The sequence below is a fragment of the Salmo salar genome, chromosome ssa01 (assembly GCF_905237065.1).
Source record: "Salmo salar chromosome ssa01, Ssal_v3.1, whole genome shotgun sequence".
Classification (NCBI taxonomy): Eukaryota; Metazoa; Chordata; class Actinopteri; order Salmoniformes; family Salmonidae; genus Salmo; species Salmo salar.
In genome coordinates, this window is record NC_059442.1 from 31642333 (window position 1) to 31668181 (window position 25849).

At 43.5% G+C, this 25849-nt stretch overlaps 2 protein-coding genes across 4 annotated transcripts in view; both read right to left on the bottom strand.

Annotated features, from left to right (window-relative positions):
* Positions 1-172: 172 nt before the first annotated feature.
* On the bottom strand, positions 173-6995 carry LOC106600466 (guanine nucleotide exchange C9orf72). 3 transcript variants are annotated; one of them, XM_014191829.2, is made up of 10 exons: positions 6874-6995; positions 4494-5058; positions 4262-4357; positions 3697-3761; positions 2734-2806; positions 2325-2441; positions 1789-2021; positions 1549-1606; positions 1347-1456; positions 173-1228 (listed from the first exon to the last, which is right to left on the bottom strand). In XM_014191829.2, exons 2-10 carry the CDS (start codon positions 4935-4937, stop codon positions 1042-1044), a joined length of 1383 nt encoding a protein of 460 aa, XP_014047304.2. In that variant the 5' UTR covers positions 4938-5058; positions 6874-6995; the 3' UTR covers positions 173-1041. The 3 variants fall into 3 exon arrangements, with proteins under 3 accessions (XP_014047304.2, XP_014047309.2, XP_014047330.2); XM_014191834.2 differs by lacking the exon at positions 6874-6995 and adding an exon at positions 6569-6843; XM_014191855.2 differs by lacking the exon at positions 6874-6995 and adding an exon at positions 5643-6478.
* Positions 6996-15734: 8739 nt separating this feature from the next.
* The window catches only part of LOC106600486 (leucine-rich repeat and immunoglobulin-like domain-containing nogo receptor-interacting protein 2), a 35084-nt gene continuing 24969 nt past the window's right edge, over positions 15735-25849 (bottom strand). Inside the window, exon 2 of the mRNA XM_014191866.2 lies at positions 15735-18911. Coding sequence (XP_014047341.1) covers positions 17005-18840 — 1836 coding nt within the window. The 5' untranslated portion in view covers positions 18841-18911 and the 3' untranslated portion in view covers positions 15735-17004. The remainder of the gene's footprint in view (positions 18912-25849) is intronic.

The following is a 25849-nucleotide window of genomic DNA, read 5'->3' on the forward strand; positions in this document are numbered from 1 at the left end:
CAGAGAACCAAGGTAATCCAACGTTCTCTTTCATTTTCGTAAAAGTTTGCCAAACAGCCTATGGGAGAGGCTGTACCAAAGAGGTCGTTTGGACAACAGAGTGGGAAATTTCAAGGCACATTCTGGAAGAATGTAGTAAATGTGTGTAAACTAATAGTAAATATACATACCATTTTGTATTGACAAATGTTTATCATCATGGATGCATTGACAAATGTTAGAGAATAACGCTGCATCAGCATGAAGGCCAGTAGGGTTAATAACATTATTGTTTCACTAGCATATACCATTATCCACCTCATCTACCAAATGAAAGGTAGTGAGAAAATACTGTAAGTTAAGGCCACTGTGAGATGAGTCAAAGTTGACACATGATAAAGCCTTACACACATTACGATACATTTAGCATCATGTCAAACAGTAATTATGATGACAAAATAATGTCAAGACATGATACCGATATGATATGGCCTGGTATATCACATACCTCAAATAAGGTACGCTAATGATTAACTCTATACACATCATGATGTACATGTCAAACTTACTTAAACAAACCGGTCTCTAGTCAACAAATCAGCATGAATGCTCAGACATACAGTGCATACTGCAAAAGGGCAATACATGGTTCATAACCTGGACATGGCTGTTGTGGTCATTCAGTCAACAGATAGAGGAAGTCCAGATTGTTGTACAATCAGTGTACTATTATTGATATCCAAACATTTAAGTTTCACAAATAAAGTGGAGTCCCAACACAAACATGGAAGACTCTAGACTCATGCTTTGAATAAAACAATGAAGATTAGCAATAAAGGACAGCAGCACAAATCCAACTAAAGAAGTTTTTGGACTTTAAATGGACATCTGAAATTTCAATATTATGGTGGCATACTGTATTTCTTTTTTACATTTTAACACTTCAACACTCTTTAGTGGACAAAACATGTCACCTAGTAAAGGCAGCTTTTGGACAAGTCATGTCAATTTCTTTCCCATTTCTTAAAAGGTGATAAAAATATGTCATGATGAGAGTAAGAGTCAAAAGCTCATGAGCACATCTCGCTCCTGTACACTGGTGTAGAATTGCTTCCCAAATACAAAGGAGTGCAGTCCAGCCCTCTGCTTTTCAGCCAACGCCATGATGATATTCAGGTCGCCTTCCACCATCAGGTCGAGGTCTGTCTTCAAGCTGCGCAAGGAGCGGAAAGGCTTCTTTCCCTTTTGCCTGTGGGTGGGGAATTCAAACTGTTATCAAACGTTGTACTACATGGTGTGCTGGTGTGCTGTGGCAAAAGTCATATCAAAACCAATTACATCTGCTTCCATAGTGAGAGGTAACTCACGTCTCATCTTCGATGTATTTGAGTAGTGTGAGCGCCTTCCTGTGAAGGATCAGCAAGAACTGGGCCAAGTAAGTACTTCGCAGATTGAGACCTGGCTTCAGCATGAACACCTGGGAACAAACAGGATTAACTATTACAGTTGGCCCTGATAAGCCATTAACGGCTGACAAATATTGTTGCTTACTTTGTGCCGGTGTCTTACCTCGTCTATAAATGACTTTACCAGGGTGTCTTTATGCATAACATCCTGAAATACATGTCTGAGAAAGAGTGGCGCTTTTAGTGGTCATAAAAAACAGAATAACATCCATTTCTTTCATTAATGTAAATGTAAACAAGACAAATTTGATACATTTCAAATAAATCAAGCAATGTGTTAGGCAGCAGAATAAACATTGACAATTCCAATCTAATTGGAAGAACAGAAGAGAAGAGAACATACAGGTCGGGGGTGAAGGACTCGGTGTGGATGCCGGTGTCAGTGTCGACGTCCTCTTCACTGGCCACCTTCCAGAGCACGCTGAGCTCTGAGCGCATGTAGCGCCGCTGAATGTATGTGTGCTCGTGGCAGGGCGGCATCTGCTTCACCGTGTTGATGTCCACGTCGATGTGCGTGGTCGGGTAGGGCGAGTACAGCACCTGGCGGAAGGGTAAGACAAAACTGCCCATGGAGTCCTGGGTGGGAGAAAGGAGTGGAAGAGTAATGAGGAGGGGGATCACAATGCCAAAGTGGCAGTCTGTTGTAAAGGTATGAGCTTTTGTTCATTTTTTGAGGCCTTGGTTTGAATAAAGACTATTCATTTGCATTACATTTACATGCACTTACAATGGGATAATATCAATGTGAGTAAAACAAGGCTTTAATGTATCTCTCATTGAACCAAAGCTCATTATTAGTTTATTATTTGAAACAGGTGTGTTAGTGCTGGGCTGGCACACCCAGTAGGAAAACTAATTTAGAGAGGCGTGGTGGGGTACCTTGAGGAGGCCTTGTACAAACAGTCCTGTATCATACTTGAAAGTAGAGTCAGCTTTACAGAACCGAGAGCACTTCCTCTCAGCAGGGGTGAGGAAGAGGCACAGCGTGCGCACTATCTAGAGCGCAAGAAAACATATGAATATCAACCTGGAATACCTCTCAACAACATCTGCATTTCTGAGAGGGAGAGAGGATTTGGAGGTGTGTGTGTGTGTGTGTGTGTGAACCAGTATTGTGGGATTTTGTATGCTGTAATATTTTAGATACACAATAACATAAGCAGACACGTCTGTGTGTAGAACATTTATGTTGATACAGCTAGTGTGTGGATGAGTGTGAATACATATGCTGATACATCAGTCAGTGTATGCATGTGCTTAGCACAGAGTATTGGCAGCCTGTCAGTACCTTGTTGACTTTGTCTGGGTTGCTTCCGACCACCATGGAGCAGCCACAGGTTTGGAGATGAGAAGTGATTGCCCTGAGAGACGGAGGCAAATTTCATTTGGTGTATTATTTATTAATGACAAAGATGGTCACTTGATATTAATTTAGTATAATGAGAACATGAGCAGTAATGAAATGTATCTGTGTGTGTGTGTGGGCTTGTATTACTATCCTTGTGGGTACCAGAAATCCACAAAAGTCTGGGGACATTTCCCAGATCCTCACAAATACAAAGGCTAATTTAGGTTTGGGGGTTAGGTTTAGGGTTACATTTGGGTTAGGAGGTTTAGGGGTTAAGGATTTTGAATGGAAAAAAATGTTAGGTCCCCACAAGGATAGTAAAAGATTTGCTGTGTGTGTGTCATTCAATATCGGTCTCTAAATATCCAAATGAGAGGATTAATCAAATAAATCTCATGACACAAAAGTGTTTCCTGACTACTGCAAGAACACTCAAAAGCTGAGTAAATAAATTGTGACTTGCAGTGCATTTGTCATCTCCACAGGCAGCTAAGATAATTGTTTCTACAGATAGTGTCAGGGGTGCATAACTGCACTCCACTGATAACTATGACCTAATCACAAATATAGTGTGCAAGGTAAGCAATATGTACCCATTGGACCAACCCAGCTTGGACAAAAAAGGAGAGGAAAGGTGCTAAACTGAGGGAGAGTGAAACATTCTTCAACCCTGTGACTATCCCAGAAAATAAAACCACAGGAGCACTCAAAGTTGTTTCTTGATAGTGGGCAGGCAAGATTACTCATCATTTTTGGTTAAATATGGTGAAAGAATGGTTTTGGCCACTGCAAAAATACCAGGTAGACAACTCGCAAGCAGATGCTTCCAATTTTCTTAATTACATTTCTATACCAGGTAGGCCTACGACTGAATCCCAGACAAAGTTTCCTAAAAGTGTTTACTTGTGCAGGAAATCTTCATGACAGCTGTCTCCGATGTCATCGTCATTTAGGATGGTGTCCTTGATCTAACACGGGAACAAACACGGTTCTTGGTGAAATAATCAACACGAAGGACAAGATACTTCTTTCTTTTTTTACCTACTATAGCGAGACATACAGAAAATTAAAGTGGAATAGTGAGTTAGCAATTTGTCTCATTGATGAACATAAATGTTAATTAAAGCTTCAGTCGAGCCTCAGTGGTTAGAACTTTGAGCTTTCTTTTTTCACATAGATGAATGATGTGGAGGCTTTGAAGTTTTAGTTTAATTTTCAACGTTATTTTGGGGGTGTGTAACGAAAGCCATGTGAGACTTAACAAATCAGTGAAACTAGTTCGATGTCATTCTTGGATGTAATAATGTGACAGTAGTAATAGTCTTCTTCTCGTGGACGTAACTGTTTAAGAAAAGTTCCTACATAAATGGGTATGCAGAGTATGCAGAGTTCTACTGTAGTATTTGCAAAGTACTGTTTTGCATGATGAAAGTGTTGCCCAATGTGCATGATTGCTTCAGATACTCACGTCTATGTCCTCTGGGACACTGTGTGTCTTCATGGATGACAGCAGCTCCATGACGGGGACAATCTCTGATGACAGCACAGAAATTATGTTGTAGCCCTGTACGTCAATGACAAAAAAAGGCATGGCAGGCTTCATGATTCAGGTGTTAGTGCTGACTTACTTGATTTGAACCATTTCGCTCTTAGGGGATCATTCACGTGCTGGGATAGAACAAGAACATTTGAATACTTACCTTCTGCATCCAGATGCGTCCCTTGCGGATTATGTGTTTGAGCCTCTCCACACAGACCATGTGCAAGGGCAGGTAGAAGGCCAGCTCTGTCTGCGGCAGGATGATGGACAGGGCACAGGTGTTCTTGTCACCCTTCAGCTCGCCATCGAAGATGAGCGAGATGATGATGACACCCTTCTCGGCTAGGACGAAGAACTTGACGTCCACGGCGCCGCACTCTGCGCTGCGCAGAATCTCCCCGTTCAGCGTGTGATTGGCCAGGAAGGTGACTTCGCCATCGCTCAGCAACAGTGGTTGCTCGCACCTGGGAGCCCAGATGTGACACACCCGCGGTCCCAGGATGTTGTCCCAGTAGGCAAAGGTGGCAGCGAAGATAGGGCATTCTCCTTCAACAGTCACCTCTGTCTTAGCCACTGTGGGCGACTGAGGTGGGCCTGAAGACATGTTACTGTAACTATTTACTGTTCCTGGGAGGGGGGGTCAAGAAGAAGACTAGACAGGTGGAACATAGTGTGACCAGGCCTAAGCCTGGTTGGTAGAATTATGCAGCTCTTTATTGTTCAACCTGTGTTATAGGAAGATAAAATAAACATTAGAATATAGTATCACCTATAATACTGCACTCTAGCACCTTCACAAATACAAATCACCATCAAAAAACAACACTGTTTTGAAATCTATTTTGACGGTTTAGTTTACTGTCTACAGCATTCAAGGTTCATGTTTTTCAGGGGTTTAATAAATGTGAAACATAAAAGACGAACTACACATCCTGACATGCCGCATGTCTGAATACATTCTTCTTCTATGAGGTTTAACGGCAGTTGGCTTCCAATACATGTTGCATTACCGCAACCTACTAGACTGGAGTAGAACTCCCTTGTACTTCACTGAAGAAAAAAGAAATAAAACATACCATCTAACACTACACTCAAATAAATACCATACTCCACTATTTAAATCTATTTAGTCCTACTTCAGGATGGGACACCACCACTCAACACACCCTGACTCGCACACACATCAAGACTCGCACACACAAATACCTCTCTGCAGCTGCCACCACAACCTCTATTTTCTGCGACTTACATTCAATCCTTGCAGTACAGTTGATAACCATTGTTATAAATGTAAAAAATCAAATCTTACTGAAGCAAATATCACTTGTTGGTGCATCCCTCTGTACTGGTACAGATAGACTACTCACACCACTCCTCTCGGTATCCCTCTCCCTTGACCCATCTTCATCTACCTTCTTCACTGCCTCAGCATATGACAACTTCCGCATTACACTAACCTTGGAAAGCTCAACCTGACTCTCTCGCACGGGACATTTCTGATCCCCAGCCCCATGGGCACCCCTACAATTAACACAGACCACTATTTTCCCCCAATGCTACACGTTCCTTTGTCTTATGCCTTTCTGCACACTTCTCACACCTAGGAAAATGCCTCCTACACACTGCTGCCACATGCCCATAAGCTTGACACCTGTAACAACAATCTTTTCGGCACAAAACTCGTACAGGATAACTTATACCCCAACATCACTTTGTTGGGCAAACAATGACTCTTCTGTTTCACTGTCCGCGCCACCCTGTCTTCGTCGCACCAAACGACGAGCATCACAAACACCGGGAATCTTCCCCTTCAGTTGGTCAGTAATCACTCCTTTCAATGGCGCCCTTTTCTTGAGAGCAAAACAATTCACATCTCTTGCCCCCATTCGTTTAACATGGAGCGCCTGGTCCCTCTGACCAGCAGAAACACAAACAATTATCACAAGACCACTTCTGGTTACCCTCACCGATTCCACAGCACCCATGTCGGTTTTCACCCACCCTGAAACCACAAATGGATCAGCCAAAAGGCAAGAGTCAACTTTTTCCAAAAATGTCACTCCTACTGTCAGACTCATCTTTATCCCGACCCTCGGGGGAAAGCCTCGGCTCCGAGAACTTCACCACACCCTCATTCATTTACATTTCTCCTCCTGTCTTCAACTCACCCTGCTTACACTTTCTACCATTATTTTTTAACAAACCATCTCCCTTTTTTAACCAACTCAAGCTCACTCTCTTATCCCTCTCGCTCTTAGACATCCTCTGCATCCTCCTTTCCCTGCATTCCACCTCAGTATTCCAAGTATACGTCTCCTTGCGATAATACTACACTTCTCCTGATAAACTTCTCCTGATAGACTTCTTCTTCTTCTTCTTCTTCTTCTTCTTCTTGCCTTGTCAAGGACGCCATTTAACCGGCTGCCACAATCAGCATGAACCCCTCAGGATGTAGAGCTCAACAGTGCATCCCACTTGTAGCCATTTCGTCTGAATACATGTTCAATTATATCTACATTTGAAAGAGAGGAGTTACTCACCAAAGTCTCATCGTATTTCAATTGTAGGTCCCATGGAGAGCCACAGAAGGTTTAGCGTTGAAAAAACAACATAATAATCACTTCCTCATTTGTCAACATCACGTAATTTGCAGTGAGGGCACACCGCCCTCTGGCGAAATATTAAGGTATCTAAAAGAGATTATGTCATTTCCCCTGCAAAAAAATAATACAAATTAGGTGGTGATTCATATATCTATCTGTTTATATTTACTTTTACTTGACTCTTGACTTGCACCTGCTTTACAAACAAACATCACTGCATGAGCAACAGGTATTTGGGTTGCGTTGAGTGAGGCAGGGAGGATTTTTTGTTGTTGAAGGAAGGTCAATGAATTATGCCTCCAGTCAGGCCCATTTAAAATTAACTTTTTAATTCCCTTTCAGCCATGTAGGATAATCTTACCCTCACCAATCCATTAGGGGTGGAAATGTGCAACTGATCATATGTTTATATACGGTCTATGAACTGACCTTATATCACTGAGTGTCTAGGGTAGCAACTCATCCACTCCTCCTCCCAGGGCCTCTTTACCACCCTCTCCTTGTAACAAAGTACAGTACTCACTGTAGATCATCAACAATTTCTCTTCAAATTATTGGGATTGGATTAAATCAAACAATATTGGATCATGGAATCCTTGGTTATGTTATGAAATTGTCATATAAAAGTGTAAAAAGAGGCAGGCTGTGAAAATAAGCTGTTATTAGCACAAATCACATTAACAATTTTTTCTTCAAGTGATGATAGGCAATTTTACTCAGGCTTCTCAAGAGGGTTCAACTGCCATATTTCAAAGAAGAAACTGTGGGTGCTGGGCACAATAATAACCCAGAGCCCTTTTACTCTCATTCCAAATGAGGCACACACACAAGCATCTCTGTAATGGTTGGAAACAGAGAACTTCAAAGAATCCAGTCTCAGCTGGCTTAAATCCCTTTTTGACAGCTGCACTTTGACGCCATACTGGGAAAACTAACAAACCAATAAACTGTGGATTTTGGATAAGACTATCAGACTGACAGTGATCAGAGAAAGACACATAGCAGGCCATCTCTTAGGCATCATCTTGGGTTAGAGTATTTGAAAGACCAATAACAACACCCATGAATGGACAGATGATGAATGGTTGCATTTATTCTGTGCTTGTCACTGTGTCTCAATTTGTTTACCATTGGGAAATGTATTCCATTGGTAGCCTGAGCCACTGATCCCAGCATCTGTCTGATTTAGCCAGGGGGGTCTCCCATCCAAACACCGACTAGGCCCAGCCCTGCTTTAGCTTCAGGCGAAAAGACAGGCAGGGTGGTATGTCTGCTGCAGTAGAGGCTGCTGAGGGGAGGACAGCTCATAATAATGCCTGGAAAGGAGAGAATGGAATGGCATCAAACACATCGAAATCATGTGTTTGATGTATTTGATACCATTTCACTTATTCCACTCCAGCCATTACCACGAGCCCGTCATCCTCAATTAAGGTGCTACCAACCTCCTATGGTCTGCTGTTGTATTCAATAAAAACCTCATCCCACACAGAAAAACAATTTAATTGCTAACATTTGCCTAGGACTTGAGGTAATAGGAGTTTAACGCTAAAACTTTCCATTACTGATAACTGGTGCCTTACTTTTCCATTTAGTCAGTAATTGTTTTTCGCCCTCAAGGCCATGGTCATTCATTCTCACTAATTAGCCATGACCCCCTAAGCACCACTATGACCTCTCCATCAGCTAAAGTGTTTGACTTCTGCCTCACTGCCTTGACCGTTGTCTGACATGCAACCACTAAACAAAATGAAGGAATAGCTGTTTTGTGTCTTCAAAATATACGCTAAGTTATAGGCCCTGGTATTGCAACCAAAATATACTTATTTCATAAAACTGAATACCTTTGTGTTTTAGCAACAGGAATCATGTATTGAAAAGGCTACACCAGCTCAAACAAGCATCAATAGAAAGGAACTATTTAAAGCACACTTTTAAGATAGATCTAAGGAGAATAAAAGACGGAATTAATCAGAACCTATCATCGTGCTTGTCTTCCTTTATGGTTTAGTGTCTGCTGTAGGGGAAGTGGGTAGAAAGTCACACTAGCTAATTAATCATTCATACATTAAAACTTGGAGACTGTCTAACTGCAGCAGATGTCAAATAAATTAATGAATTAATAATATATTGATAACAAATTAATAACTATGTTAATTTCATACTCGTCTCCAGTCTCTCTCTCGCCGTTTGTCCTTTTATGTAAAATACACTGAGTGTACAAAATATTATGAACACCTGCTCTTTCCATGACATATACTGACCAGGTGAAACAAATAAAATAAAATCTAACTTTATTTGTCCCACGTGCTGAATTCAACAAGTGTAGACCTTACTGTGAAATGCTTACTTACAAGCCCTTAACCAACAGTGCAGTTCAAGAAGAGTTAAGAAAATATTTACCAAATAAACTAAAGTAAAAAATAAATAAAAAGTAACACAATAAAATAACAATAACAAGGCTATATACAGGGGGCATGTCACGTCCTGACCAGTATAAGGGTTATTTGTTATTGTAGTTTGGTCAGGACGTGGCAGAGGGTATTTTGTTTATGTGGTTCGGGGTGGTGATTTATGTAGTAGGGTGTTTGATTTATTATTTCCGGGTTTTGGTCTATGTTCTGATGCGTGGTGCTGGTACTGGAGGTTTCAGCCTGGGAACACGCACCTCAGGGCTAGTGCGGGGAGCGGGAACAGGACGAGTCGGACTGGGCTGACGCACTGGACCGTAGAGGCGTACTGGCGGTCTCGAGCGCAGAACTGGCATCGCTCTTACTGGCTGGATGCCCACTTCCCCCTGGCAAATGCGGGGCGCTGGTACTGCGCGTACTGGCCTAAAAATACTTGGCCTCACCACAGTACCCATTACCCCGAAGCACGGGACCTGTCCAGTCACTGGTTGCCCAAAAAAGGTACAGGGATTTGGCCTGGGGCTCACTCCTTGCCCAGTCAAACTACCCGTGTGCCCCCCCAACAACAAAAAAAATCTTGGGGCTGCCTCTCGGGTTCCCTTAAATCCTCCACAGCCCTGGAAATGCCTCTCCTCAACTCTGTCCATGTCTCCTTTTCCCGACAGTCCATATCATATTCCCATCGCTCCCTTCTCTGCTGCTTGGTCCTTTTGTGGTGGGAGATTCTGTAACGGTTGTCGTCGGGAATAGAGGACCAATACGCAGCAGGAAGGTGGATGCTCATCTTGTATTTATTTTAAAATAAAGAGAACACCAAAATAACCAAAAAAACGAAGAACTCTCGAACAACAAAACAATCTTGTCAGGCTCACACAGGCAAAACAAGAAACAATCTCCCACCACAAACACTTAACCAAACACATACCAATATATAGGACTCTCAATCAGAGGCAACGAGTAAACACCTGCCTCCAATTGAGAGTCCAACCCCAATAAACTAGACATAGAAATACAAAAAACTAGAGACCACATAGAAATACAAACATAGACCAAAACCCGGAAATAATAAATCAAACACCCTACTACATAAATCACCACCCCAAACCACATAAACAAAATACCCTCTGCCACGTCCTGACCAAACTACAATAACAAATAACCCTTATACTGGTCAGGATGTGACACAATGTAAATAGTACGGTGTCCAGTTGATTAATTGTTCAGCAGTCTTATGGCTTGGGGGTAGAAGCTGTTAAGGAGCCTTTTGGTCCTAAACTTGGCGCTCCGGTACCTCTTGCCGTGCAGTAGCAGAGAAAACAGTCTATGGGTGACTGGAATCTCTGACAATTTTATGGGCTTTCCTCTGACACGCCTATTATATAGGTCCTGGATGGCAGGAAGCTTGGCCCCAGTTATGTACTGGTCAGTACACACTACCCTCTGTAGCGCCTTACGGTCAGATGCCGAGCAGTTGCCATATCAGGCAGTGATGCAACCGGTTAGGATGCTCTCGATGGTGCAGCTGTAGAACTTTTTGAGAATCTGAAGACCCATGCCAAATCTTTTCAGTCTGCTGAGGGGAAAAATGTTTTGTCATGCCCTCTTCACGACGGTCTTGGTGTGGTTGGACCATGATAGCTTGTTGGTGATGTGGACACCAAGGAACTTGAAACTCTAGACACGCTCCACTACAGCCCCATCAATGTTAATGGGGGCTTGTTCGGCCCACCTTTTCCTTTAGTCAACGATCAGCACTTTTGTCTTGCTCACATTGAGGGAGAGGTTGTTGTCCTGGCACCACACTGCCAGTTCTCTGACCTCCCAGGGTCCTTAGCTTAGTGATGAGCTTCGTGGGCACTATGGTGTTGAACATTGAGCTGTAGTAAATGAACAGCTTTCTCACATTGGTGTTACTTTTGTCCAGGTTGGAAAGGGCAGTGTGGATTGTGATTGAGATTGCCTCATCTGTGGATCTGTTGGGGCGGTATGCGAATTGGAGTGGGTCTATGGTATCTGGGAAGATGCTGTTGATATGAGCCATGACCAGCCTTTCAAAGCACTTCATGGTTACTGATGTGAGTGCTACAGGGCGGTAATCATTTAAGCAGGTTACCTTCGCTTCCTTGGGCACAGGGACTATGGTGGTCTGCTTGAAACGTAGGTATTACAGACTTGGTCAGGGAGAGGTTGAAAATGTCAGTGAAGACACTTGCCAGTTGGCCCGCTCGTGCTTTGAGTACACGTCCTGGTAATCCATCTGGCCCCCCAGTTTTGTGAATGTAGTCCTGTTTAAAGGTCTTGCTCACATCGGCTACCGAGAGCGTTACCACACAGTCGTCCAGAACAGCTGGTGCTCTCGTGCATGCTTCAGTGTTGCTTGCCTCAAAGTGAGCATAAAAGGCATTTAGCTCGTCTGGTAGGCTTGCGTCACTGGGCAGCTCACGTCTGGGTTTCCCTTTGTAGTCCGTAATAGTTTTCGAGCCCTGCCACATCCGACGAGCATCAGAGGCAGTGTAGTAGGATTCAATCTTAATCCTGTATTGAAGCTTTGCTTGTTTGATGGTTCGTTTGAGGGCATACCGGGATTTCTTATTCGTCCGGATTAGTGTCCCACTCCTTTAAAGCCACAGCTCTAGCCTTTAGCATGATGCGGATGTTGCCTGTAATCCATGGCTTCTGGTTGGAATATGTACGTACGGTCACTGTGGGGACAACGTCAGCGATGCACTTATTGATGAAGCCAATGACTGAGGTGGTATACTCCTCAATGCCATTGGATGAATCCCGGAACATATTCCAGTCTGTGCTAGCAAAACAGTTCCTGTAGCATAGCATCCGCGTCATCTGACCACTTCCGTATTGAGCGAGTCACTGGTACTCCCTGCTTTAGTTTTTGCTTGTAAGCAGGAATCAGGAGGATAGAATTATGGTCAGATTTGCCAAATGGAGGGCAGAGGAGAGCTTTGTATGCATCTCTGTGTGTGGAGTAAAAGTGGTTAGAGTTGTTTTTCCTTTGGTTGCACACGTGACATGCTGGTAAAAATTTGGCAAAACTGAATTAAGTTTGCCTGCGTTAAAGTCCCCGGCCACTAGGAGTGCTGCTTCTGGATGAGCATTTTCTTGTGCCTTATAGAGTTGGTTGAGTGCGGTCTTAGTGCCAGCATCGGTCTGTTGCCGTAAATAGACGGCTACAAATAATATAGATGAGAACTCTCTTGGCAGATAGTGTGGTCTACAGCTTATCATAAGGTACTCTACCTCAGGTGAGCAATACCTCGAGACTTCTTTAATATTAGACATCGCACACCAGCTGTTATTGACAAATAGACACACACACCCACCCCTCGTCTTACCAGACATAGCTTCTCTGTTCTGCCGGTGCAAGGAAAATCCCGCCAGATCTATATTATCCGTGTCGTCGTGAAACATAAGATATTAGTTTTTAATGTCCCGTTGGTAGGATAATATTAATCGTAGGTCATCAATTTTATTTTCCAATGATTGCACATTAGCCAATTGAACGGATGGCAGTGGGAGTTTACTCGCTCGCCTACGAATTCTCAGAAGGCAGCCCGACCTCCGCCCCCTTTTTTCGCCGTCTTTTCTTCACGCAAATGACGGGGATTTGAGCCTGTTCCCAGGAAAGCAGTATATCCTTCTTGTCGGACTCGGTAAAGGAAAAAGCTTCTTCCAGTTCGAGGTGAGTAATAGCTGTTCTGATGTCCAGAATTTATTTTCAGTCATAAGAGACAATAGCAGCAACATTATGTACAAACTAAGTTAAAAAATAAATCACAAACAATGCAAAAAAACTAAAAACAAAATAGCACAGTTGGTTAGGAGCATGTAAAATGTTAGCCATCCTCTTCGGCGCCATTTTAACATAATTCAGGTGAAAGCTATTATCCCTAATTTATATAACTTGTTAACTTCAATCAGTGTAGTTAACGGGGAGGAGACATGTTAAAGAAGGATTTTTAAGCCATGAGACAATTGAGACATGGATTGTATATGTGTGCCATTCAGAGGGTGAATGGGCAAGACAGAAGTTTTAAGTGCCTTTGAACAGAGTATGGTAGTCGGTGCCAGGCGCATCTGTTTGTGTCAAGAACTGCAACGCTGCTGGGTTTTTCACACACAACAGTTTTCTGTGTGTATCAAGAATGGTCCACCACCCAAAGGACATCCAGCCAATTTGACACAACTGTGGGAAGCATTGGAGTCAACATGGGCCAGCATCCCTGTGGAATGCTTTGGACACCTTGTAGAGTCCATGCCCTGATAAATTTAGGCTGTTATGAGGGCAAAAGGGGGGTTGGGGTGCAACTCAATATTAGGAAGGTGTTCTTAATGTTTTGTACCCTCAGTGTATATTCAATTTATCTAATAGCTATCACACTATGATGCCTATCTAAATACAGCCCGTTGTTCAGTTGCCTACAGGGTTATGTTCTCACACAGCCAGGGCGTGTTCATCCCTAAGGTGATTGTAGTCCTCTGCAACACCATAGCCTTACGGCTAGCCTTACCATCCACAGGTAGCTGGTTGCACCTTAATTGGGGAGGACGGGCTCATAGTAATGGCTGGAACATTGATACCAGTCCATTCATTATTATGAATGGTCCTCCCCTCAGTAGCCTCCCGTGCTACCATTTCTACCTCTCTCTACCCCCCCCCCTCTGTCTCTTCTCTCTCTCAGTATTCATAGTGACACTCAATGGGGTCCTAAAGTCTCGGAGCCCAAGGTAATTAGTGAGGGGGAAATCATCCTGATTTAATGTGCTCAAGGAGTAAGAACCCGGGCTTGATGACGTCATAGTGGACTCTCCCTCCTGTGCTTTCCTCGGGTGTGAATTCACATTCTGATATAACAACGTCAATGTATGATGCGATGCGCTTCGATCCTTTTATTCCTCTCATCTTTCACAGTGTGCGTCTTACTGACACTTGCCTTGTTTTAATGGGGAATTGCAAAGGGAAGCAGTGAGGTTAGTGGTCTAGACCCATGGTTAAGTAGGATGCTCAAGCTAATGATGCTTGGGGCCTCATTCTAAGTAGAGATGAGGATGTAATTCTGCCTGGCTGCTGTGCTATTATCAGAATGGATGCCATTAGTGTTGTAGGGGATATTATTTGGTCTGGCTCTTTATAGAAAATCTTTAAGAAGTGGTTTTGGAACGTTTCCCTGCATTATTTTCAATTGAATTTATTTTACTGCTGGCACAATATGTTTGCTATAATCCATGTAGAGACGCCAAGTTTAATTACAGGCATAAAATAAAGCTAATAACATAATGTTTCCTCTCCAGATCACAAAGCAGAGCATCTCAAATGATCCACAGATGCTTAGGCGCCTGTGTTAGCACCAATCATTAAAGCACTGATTAGTAAATCCTCTTCATCTAAGAGAAATGGCCTACGGATATGAGACAGTCATATTATCCATGTGGTATTTCTCCGTATTCTTTACTGGAGCACTCATTCCTTGACAAGCTGTGGAGAAACAACTGCAACAAAAGTGATAAAAATCAGATAGGTGGGACTTTGATCTTGTCTTCTTGAATATTCCCTGTGTGCATTCTCCAAAGATAGAACAACTTTTAACCATTAACGTGATAGCATCAAGTGTTTTACCAGATCTCTGTAAAGAGAAGGGTGCTGAATGAAAACGTCAGCAGGAACTGCATTTATCTGAGTTTCAGGAGACGGAGAGATTCAGGGTCGTTGGTTATATTAGGTGTGGTTTTAGAAGAGTGTTGAATTAAACATCTGGTGGGAAAACAATATATACCCATTTGTCACCTTTCCTTGGCCTGCGTCATAGGATCGCTACAACAACCTATCTATATCCTTGCAACAACACACCTTATGTTAGTTTCTAGTTTACATTTAGCTAAGGAGTCTGCACATCTTTGGTTTGCTATTACACTGTCATACAGTTTAGGTGTATGATGTCAAGTAAAAATGAAAGTACTGATATGTCTTGGAAATGTGTAACGCCCTGGCCATAGAGAGGGTTTTTTGTTCTCTATTTTGGTTAGGCCAGGGTGTTACATGGGTGGGCGTTCTATGTTTATTTTTCTATGTTGGTTTGTTTCTTTGGTTTGGCCGTGTGTGGCTCTCAATCAGGAACAGCTGTAGTTCGTTGTTGCTGATTGAGAGTCATACATAGGCAGCCTGTTTTTCCTTTGGGGTTTGTGGGTGATTATTTTCTGTCTAGGTTTGTGTTAATCCTGACAGGACTGTTTGGCTGTCATTTCTTTTTGTGTTTTGTTTGTAGTGTTCATTCGTTTATTAAAATCCTTTATGATGAACACATCCTCCGCTGCACCTTGGTCTCATTGCGACGACGGTCGTGACAAAATGACAAAATATGAATGACCACATGAAGCTATATGATTACGATTTATTTCCGTTTGAAAATATACCCATAAATTTATCATATGAAAACATTTAAACAACCTTTAACATTGTATCACAACTGGATCACACATGTTGACACCTACATCCCTGCTTTTACAAAGAGTTGCCCTTAATGTTATTCTTTAATACACTTTTTTTTCAACAGTTAAAACATTTCAACAAAAACACCACAACTTTCAAATGCCATCAATGAAATACCCAGAAACCTATTTTAACCCAAGAGAGGCCTCGGGACATGCCAGCTTGAAGCATTGGGGCCAAAGAAAATGAGAGGGGATACAATACCACCCATAACTCACCAGGCTGAGATTTGTCCTGTTCAAAGGGGACATCGGCCAGTAAATCTTTGCTATTGTGTCTAGTCTAGTCACTGACCGTTTATTTTACATTACATCAGGGGATTTTGCTGGCAGGAAAATCTGCAATTGATTTATAAGGTAATAAAAGGGGATTTAACATAAGATATTTATCATCTGTGTTTTTTTCCAAGCAATAACCAAAATTTTCAACTGCTACTATTTCTTCAGCAGGAAGATACCTTGAGTTCTTCTAGTGCTTTTAGCTGAAATCCCACTTGAAGTTGTAAATATCGTGTATACATTTTCCTTGAGTTGAAGCTCGAGTTGCCAAAATCCTGCAATGCATATCTTGAGGTGGTACAAAGGGGAACAATGGCCTACTTGAAAATATTTATGAAGCAGGTCTCTTGGATATTGTTCGTAGTGATTTGCGTGTGCATACAAACATACGTAACACTACATTTTACTCAACAAACACACCTGCTGCTTAGATGGTTATTAGACACAATTTACTCCAGACATGATAGAGCAATGACAGCACCACTGTCATCTCAACTTCTCCCTTGTCACTCCCAGAGACTTCCTTTCTCACCTTGGTGTCACGCCGAGTCTACAACATCATTAGTCATCACATCAACAGCGTAGCACAGGCCCAGCGCTGTATCACTGCCTCACTCTCATTGATATGTGGGCTATATAGTATTATATCCAGTGTATTGTATGATAACATAATTTTATATAAACAATTCCACAGTATCATAGATCACTATTATATCAACATGTCCACTGAATCACTAGATCACCTTCATATCAACACCACTATATCGGTACATCACTTTCATTTTCACAACTCCACTGTATCAAAGAAAACTTTGAAAATGATATGCACTGTATTTTGTTTGTTACTATCATATGTGTTGGTCCGTTTGTAAATTTAAATCATTTTCATGTTGACTCGTCTGGGCCCGCTTGTCTCATTTGCCTCCGCTGCTGTCCCATTCGATTTGCGGGGAACGTACTCAATGTCGAAGTTGCTCTTGTGCCTTCCCTTCCCACGACTCCAGGCAAACAGGAGGAGGAAACAGAAGATGACCACGCCCAGGAAAGACAGGCAGCCCATGGCTGTGGAGATGATGATGGTCTTCAGGTCTATGGGATTTGTCATATTGTACAGGAGGGTGCCGTTGGCCCAGGTCCCGTTGGAGTCCGCCAGGAGTCCGCTCTTGTTGGTGTAGAGCAATCTATCGCTGATGCCCAGGCTCTTCACAGCCAGCGAGGCTGACATGCTGGCATTACCCGCCGCGTTACTGGCCACACACAGGTACACACCATTGTCGTGTAGCTCCGCAGCCTTAATCTCCAGGGTGCCGTTGGTATGGACTGTCACCCTCCCGGTGCTCTTGGCTGCTACATAGTGTCTGTGTGGCGTCACCCAGGCCATGGATGGCCGAGGAGCCCCGTCTGCTATGCAGTTGAGCCAGACAGGCTGCCCCTCGTCTGCCAGCAGCAGCTGGGTGGTGTTGAGCCCGATCCGTGGCTTGGTGCAAGTCACATACCGTGACACCAGCGGCTCCTTGAGGTCCCGCAAGGGTTTCCCACGGATGCGCTCAGGAGCACTGCACTCGGGCTGGGGGTCAGGGAGCTGCAGCAAGGGTGGCTTCCGGCCACTCAGCAGCCATAGGAGCCGGCAGTCGCACACCAGAGGGTTCCCCCCCATAAGCAGCGTCTGCAGGCTGTCAGGGGACGCAAACACAGCTTGCTCCACAGAGTCCAGCTGGTTGTGCGACACATCCAACATACGCAGGTTTGGGAGTGCCAGGAAGGCCAGGGGTTCAATGTAAGCCAGCTGAGCCCCTCGCAGGTGCAACTCTTGCAGTCGCGGAAGCTTGTCTAGCACCCCTTGCTGGATGTGCTGGATGCGGCAAAAGGATAGGTTTAGGTGCGTGAGGTAGGGCAGGTTGCGTAGAGCAGGGCCGGGAAAAGAGGACAGGTTAGTGTTGGTGACGGTGAGTGTGGTGAGGTTGAGACCGTGTAGCGACAGAGCGGGGAAGACTTCCAGCCAGGGCCAGTAGTCAATCTCCAGGTGGCGAAGGTGGGGAAGTCTTTTGAAGGAGTAGGGCTTCAGGGCACCAATGCCCAGGTGGCGCAGGTGGAGTTCCACCAGGCTGTGTAGGTGCCCCAGGGCATCAGTGGGCACAACAGTCAGGTTGCAGCGCTCCAGGGTGAGGCTCTGTAGGCCCAGCAGGCCAGTAAAGGCCCTCTGGGAGATGAACACCAGCTCATTGTCACCCACCTCCAGGGACATCAGCCTCCGAAGGTCCTGGAAGCCATGGTCCAGCAGCACCACCAACCGGTTGTGGCTGAGGTCCAGACTGGTGAGGTTGGCAAGGCCAGAGAGCACACCGGCGGGGACCAGCTGGAGGAGGTTGCTGTGGAAGTTCAGCGAGCGCAGGGAGAGCTGAAATTTGAAGGAGCCCGGTTCGACCTCGCCTATCAGGTTATCGCTGAGGTCTAGATCCTCGAGCTGTAGGAAGGAGGAGAAGTTGTCCGGTGTAATGCTCCGCAGCTTGTTCTTGCTCAGATCCAGAAGCCGAGTCTCAATGGGGATGCCCTCGGGGATGGTAGGCAGTCGCTTGCGGTGGCAGCTGACTGACTTGGTCTGGGCGGAGCAGTCGCAGCGAGCGGGGCAACCCAGGACGCAGCTAACCAGCAGGAGCAGTAGAGCCCCGCCCAGAAGAGGGTAGCAGTGGTACAGGGCAGAGTGCCGCATGACTTTTACCCACGCTGCCCTCTGTCACGGCACAGCTTGGTATCCATGCAGACCACCATCATGGTACAGCCCTGCAGCACAAAAACACACACAAGGTGCAGCGCATTAGAATACCTAATATGAATTTTCATGCAAAATAGCACTGTTTGTTATAAAAAAGCATTACTGCCAACAAAGATTTCCCCCCACCTTCCGTCACTCTTCACCTGTTCCCCATCTCTTGCTCTCACTCCATCCTTTCTAACACTTTCTTTCCTATCACACTATCAACACTTTTTTCCTTTATCAGCAGATTTTTGTCAAATGAAATTCAAATCAAATCAAGTGCATTGACACAAAGCAATATGCTTCATGGAAAAATGTGCTATGACGTTCAGCTGCATCAGAATAGGACATGGTATCTGTCATGTAAAAAAAAAAAACAGGAGCACATTGTTACAATGCTTGTGGCCAGGACTGACCCTGGTCGCACCTCAGAGACGAGGCAGAGACCCTATTGGATATGCAAGGAGGCGGGAGACGGGAGTTGAACCAGGGGCTGCTCTGTTCCCACAGGAAGAAAAAGAGAAGGATAGGGATAAGAAAATGCCTCCTGGTCAACAAGTTGTTAGCATAGCAGATGGTCTGAGACGTTTGCCTGAATACATCTGTTGTGTATTCTATAAACCTTGCCTATTATGGATCCTACTCAGGTTATTCTGTCCTATTACAATTTTAAAAGAATGAACTAGCACAAAACCATGTCGAGGTGAGCAGATGGTAAGCACAAAGACAGACATACGTGCACATTGCCGCTGAGGTGAGTGACACATTCACTGAAAAGATGGGTGAGTACGCACATACGCACGTCATGCACACACGCAAAAACACACACCACTCATTCCTCTCCCCGACTCTGAAGAGCTGCGCTCTGGTGTCTTCACTACCATCTTTCTCTCTTTCCCACCCTTTCGCTCTCCCTTATTATATATCTCCCTCTCTTCAGTATCTATCTGTCTCTCTCTCTCTTTCTCTCTTTGCTTCTGCTGCTGCTACTCTACTGTTCTCTTATCCTCCCTTCTCACACATCTTCCTCACACCTTTTCTCTCTCGCCGTCATTGCCCTGGAAGAAGCCCCATTCTCTATATTCTCCAATCCCCACAGGCTGTGTTTTATCGATTGTGACACAGACACATCAGATACCAGGAATGTAGCCTTTTACAAAGAGCAGGCCGTTGCCATAGCAACCACAAACCCTCCCTCCCATCCGCTCTATGTGGTCTGCCAATCAAATTAATGAAAAAAAAAATGAAAAAAAGAGGACTCGTTTTTTAATATTCTCAAGGTCTGCACAAAACATGCATTGAATATATTTTAAATCTCTGCTTCATTAACACGCAAGCGTCGAGTTTACAGTGTCTCGAAACTGTCAGCCTGCCTGGTTATTTGTCGAGCTGTCTGATTGCCTATCCGTCTGCTGGTCTGTTAAGTATCTCTGGGTATCTATCTGCCTTTCTTCAAGCCTGTCTGGGTCTGGGTCTTCCTATCCCTCTGCCTTTACCTATCAGGTACCTGTCTGTCTGTCTGTCTGTCTGTCTGTCTGTCTATCTATCTATCTGTCTGTCTGTCTGTCTGTCTGTCTGTCTGTCTGTCTGTCTGTCTGTCTGTCTGTCTGTCTGTCTGTCTGTCTGTCTGTCTGTCTGTCTGTCTGTCTGTCTGTCTGTCTGTCTGTCTGTGTACATGAGTGTGTGTGTGTGTCTGTTTGTGTGCTAATCAGTCTTTCCGACAATCTGTCAGTGAGACTAAGTCTGTGTCTGTATCTGTCTCTATCAGTCTATCAAGTTAACTGTCTGTCTCTCTGCTGGTGTATCTATTGGTCTGTACAGTATGTCAATTAGTCAGTCTTTCTGACTGGATACCAGTGTGCTTGGTCTGGTCTGGCACATCCTTACTCCCTTGAAACTATGCCAGAATGTTTGTTGCCATTTTGGACCACTAGAATTGTTGGACAATGGAGAACAACCCTGAGAAGTCTGGATAAGAAGAGAAGGGTGAGGGGTCATTCAGAAGTGCAGACCTACAGGGTATAGAGCTTTTTAGGATTAGAGACGCAGTTGGATTTGATATGCAGTTAAACTGTAGAAAATCTGACAGGCGAATGAGAGCCTAGGGGAGACGCATGAGTCACGGTGGGAGAGAGGAAGAGAGAGAGAGAGAGAGAGAGAGAACAACAAAATAAACAGGAAATATAAGAAATTATGAAAAAAGCCTGTGCTAGATTGGGTGAAAGCCTAATTTGCCTGCTGAGTTTGTAGTTTATACCAGCAACACAAGTTAAAATAAAAGGAGACTTTTAAACTCTGAATTATATTATATGAGTGCACACTCACTGACTGTGTTATTGTTCAGAGAGACAACTCATGTCCACTTAGTTTAATCTTACATATTCACTTGCTTTACTTTCAATTGTTCAATGTTTCAGTGTTCATACAAGCTCAATATAAGACATACTGAATATGTATAAAGAGATATATGAATACTGTGTATTAAAATACTGTGTTCTTCACATACTGTAGTTCATTCTAATATATCTACTACTATACATTACCTTTTTGTTACACTGCTTATACACACTGTGTATTTATATACTGGATTCTTGACATAGCTCACTGTAATATATACAGTACCATTCAAAAGTTTGGACCACCTACTCATTCAAGGTTATTTTTTTTTTTTACAATTTTCTACATTGTAGAATAATAGTGAAGACATCAAAGCTATGAAATAACACATATGGAATCATGTAGTAACCAAAAAAGTGTTAAACAAATCAAAATATATTTTATATTTGAGATTCTTCAAAGGAGCCACTCTTTGCCTTAACGACAGCTTTGCACACTTGTGGCATTCTCTCAACCAGCTTCATGAGGTAGTCACCTAGAATGCATTTCAATTAACAGGTGTGCCTTGTTAAAAGTTAATTTGTGGAATTTTTGTAAATATTTTTTTTTTACCCCTTTTTCTCCCCAATTGGTATTTACAGTCTTGTCTCATTGCTGCAACTCCCATACGGACTCTGTAGAGGAGAAGGTCAAGAGCTGTGCATCCTCTGAAACACAACTCAACCGAACCAAGCCGCACTGCTTCGGCCTTCCCTGTAGCTCAGTTGGTAGAGCATGGTGTTTGCAACACCAGGGTTGTGGGTTCGATTCCCACGGGGGGCCAGCACAGAAAAAAAATTTTTTTTATGAAATGTATGCATTCACTACTGTAAGTCGCTCTGGATAAGAGCGTCTGCTAAATGACTAAAATGTAAAAAAATGTTGACACAATGCCCACTTAACCCGGAAGCCAGCCACACCAATGTGTTGGAGGCAACACCATACACCTGGCAACTGTCAGCGTGCACTGTGCCCAGCTCACCACAGGAGTCGCTAGTGCATGATGGGACAAGGACATCCCTGTCAGCCAAACACTCCCTTAACCAGGACGACCAATTGTGCGCTGCCCCATGGGTCTCCCGGTCACGGCCAGCTGGGACAAAGCCTGGACTCGAACCCAGAATCTCTAGTGGCACAGCTAGCACTGCAATGCAGTGCCTTAGACCACCACGCCACTTGGGAGGCCCAAATTCCTTTCCTTCTTAATATGTTTGAGCCAATCAGTTGTTTTGTGACAAGGTAGGGGTGGTATACGTGGACGTCGACCGACTACTTCGTCGACAGGTTTTTCAAATTCATTTGTGGCTTGTTTTTCTTGTATTTTTCTGTTTTGCAGGGTTCGTGATCGTCGACAGGTGGACAGCGACTTCGAAGAGGAACCAACTGTCCTGAATGAGGTCCAGTTGGATGTGCCATTGGATGACACTTCCGGAGACACCTGAAACCCCACCTCTTTAAGGAATACCTAGGATAGGATAAAGTAATCCTTCTAACCCCCCCTCCCCCCTTAAACTTAAAAGATTTAGATGCACTATTGTAAAGTGGTTGTTCCATTGGATATCATAAGGTGAATGCACCATTTTGTAAGTCGCTCTGGATAAGAGCGTCTGCTAAATGACTTAAATGTAAATGTAAATGTATACAGAAGATAGCCCTATTTGGTAACAGACCAAGTCCATATTATGGCAAGAACAGCTCAAATAAGCAAAGAGAAACGACAGTCTATCATTACTTTAAGACATGAAGGTCAGTCAATGCGGAACATTTCAAGAACTTTGAAAGTGCAGTCGCAAAAATGTAGTAAAGCGCTGTGATGAAACTGGATCTCATGAGGACCACCACAGGAAAGGAAGACCCAGAGTTATCTCTGCTCCAGAGGATAAGTTAATTAGAGTTAACTGTACCTCCGATTGCAGCCCAAATAAATGCTTACAGAGTTCAAGTAACAGACACATCTCAACATCAACTGTTCAGAGGAGACTGTGAATCAGTCTGCGTGAATCAGGCCTTCAAGGTCAAATTGTTGCAAAGAAACCACTACTAAAGGACACCAATAAGAAGAAGAGACTCGCTTGGGCCAAGAAACACAAGCAATGGACATTAGACCGGTGTAAATCTGTCCTTTTGTCTGATGAGTTGGTTGGTTCCAAACGCTATGTCTTTGTGAGACGCAGAGTAGGTGAGCGGATGACCTCCGCATGTGTGGTTCCCACCGTGAAGCATGGAGGAGAAGGTGTGATGGTGTGGGGGTGCTTTGCTGGTGACATGGTCTGTGATTTATTTAGAATTCAAGGCAGACTTTACCAGCATGGCTACCACAGCATTCTGCAGCGATACGCCATCCCATCTGGTTTGCGCTTTGAGGGACTATCATTTGTTTTTCAACAGGACAATGACCCAACACACCTCCAGGCTGTGTAAGGTCTATTTGACCAAGAAGGAGAGTGATGGAGTGCTGCATCAGATGACCTGGCTTCCACAATCACCCGACCTCAACCCAATTGTGATGGTTTGATATGAGTTGGACTGCAGAGTGAAGGAAAAGTGCTCAGCATATCTGAGAACTCCTTCAAGACTGTTGAAAACAAATTCCAGGTGAAGCTGGTTGAGAGAATGCCAATAGTGTGCAAAGCTGTCATCAAGGTCAAAGTTTGGCTACTTTGAAGAATCTCAAATATAAAATAGATTTAGATTTTTGTATCATTTCTTTGGTTACTACATGATTCCATGTGTGTTATTTCATAGTTTTGATGTCTTCACTATTATTCTACAATGTAGAAAAAAGAAAGAAAAAAGAAAGAAAAACCCCTGCATTGTAGAAATAAAAATACATTGTAGAAATAAAAGCTGAAATAAATCATTCTCTCTACTATTATTCTGACATTTCACATTCTTAAAATAAAGTGGTGATCCTAACTGACCTAAGACAGGGCATATTTACTAGGATTAAATGTCAGGAATTGTAAAAAACAGAGTTTAAATGTATTTGGCTAAGGTGTGTGTAAACTTCCGACTTCAACTGTATATATACCGCTGTACGTATCATTCTTACTATATATTTTGGTGTATATACGCATAGATTGTATTTGGATGACTGACACAGTGTTATTTGGTTTGCTAAGTGGATTTGTTCTGACATTCTTGATTTCTTGTTTCTCGATTTTTATTATTTATTATTTGTGTACTTGTTTGACATTTTACTACGCTGTTAGGAGCTAGTAACACAAGCAATTCGCATCTGAACTAACATCTGCTAAATGGTGTATGTGACCAATACATTTTGACTTGATTTGATTTACTCTCAGAACCGCCTCTCCATTTTCTGTAGTCATCAATCCATATCCACTCAATTCCAGATCAGTTACATGACCAGCCAATTAGTGGTTGTGTTTTCTCTTTTTCTGACACAAGTGTACAATGCATGAGAGCACAGGGAGATCCCAATTATTTAATTAGAATGAATGTTCACCAGCCATGTTTAATTATTGATTTACAAGTCATTATTTTGGAATTGTCATGCCCTGATCTGTTTCACCTGTCCTTGTGATTGTCTCCACTTATTTTCCCCGGTGTATTTATCCCTGTGTTTCCTGTCTCTCTGTGCCAGTTCATCTTGTATGTTCAAGACAACCGGCATGTTTTTCTCGTGCTCCTGCTTTTTCTATTCTCTTTTTGCTAGTCCTCCCAGTTTTAACCCTTGCCTGTTGTCACGTCCTGACCCTAGTAAGATGTCATTTTCTATAGTAGAGTAGGTCAGGGCGTGACAGGGGGTGTTTTGGGTTTATCTATGTTTTATATTTCTATGTTTTAGTTCTAGTTTTTCTATTTCTATGTTGGGGTTGTTTGGGTTGATCTCCAATTGGAGGCAGCTGATCCTCGTTGCCTCTGATTGGAGATCATATTTAAGTAGGGATTTTTCTTCCTGGGTTTTGGTGGGTAGTTGTTTTCCGTTTTGTCTGTAGTACCTGACGGAACTGTTTGGTCGTTTTGTTGTTTTCTGTTTAGTGTATGTCACCTGACGGAACTGTTGTCGGTCGTTTTGTTATTTTGTTTAAGTATATTCATGAAAATAAATTATGAGCACTCTACACGTTGCGCCTTGGTCCCCTTGATACGACCCGCGTTACACCTGTTTCTGGACTCTGTACCCGCCTACCTGACCATTCTGCCTGCCTTGACCTCGAACCTGCCTACCGCTCTGTACCTCCTGGACTCTGAACTGTTTTTGACCTTTCACCTGTCCACGACCATTCCCTTGCCTACCCTTTTGGATTATAATAAATATCAAAGACTCAAACCATCTGCCTCCCGTGTCTGCATCTGGGTCTCGCCTTGTACCCTTATAAATGTAACTTGTGTGGCTCGGACTTGCTGGAGGGTATTTATTAGACCCATGTTCTGCCTTGCATGATGTATGCAGCAATGTGGTATTATCATGCACAGTAGGGCAATTTCCTGCTTACAGACAACCACAATAATACAATTTAAATATGATAAGACTGACACTGTTGCCGCTTCACATTGTGGGCATGCCTCCAGAGAGGGCGCAAATCGGGAAGAGCCAATTGCGACCGTCTTGGCAGATATG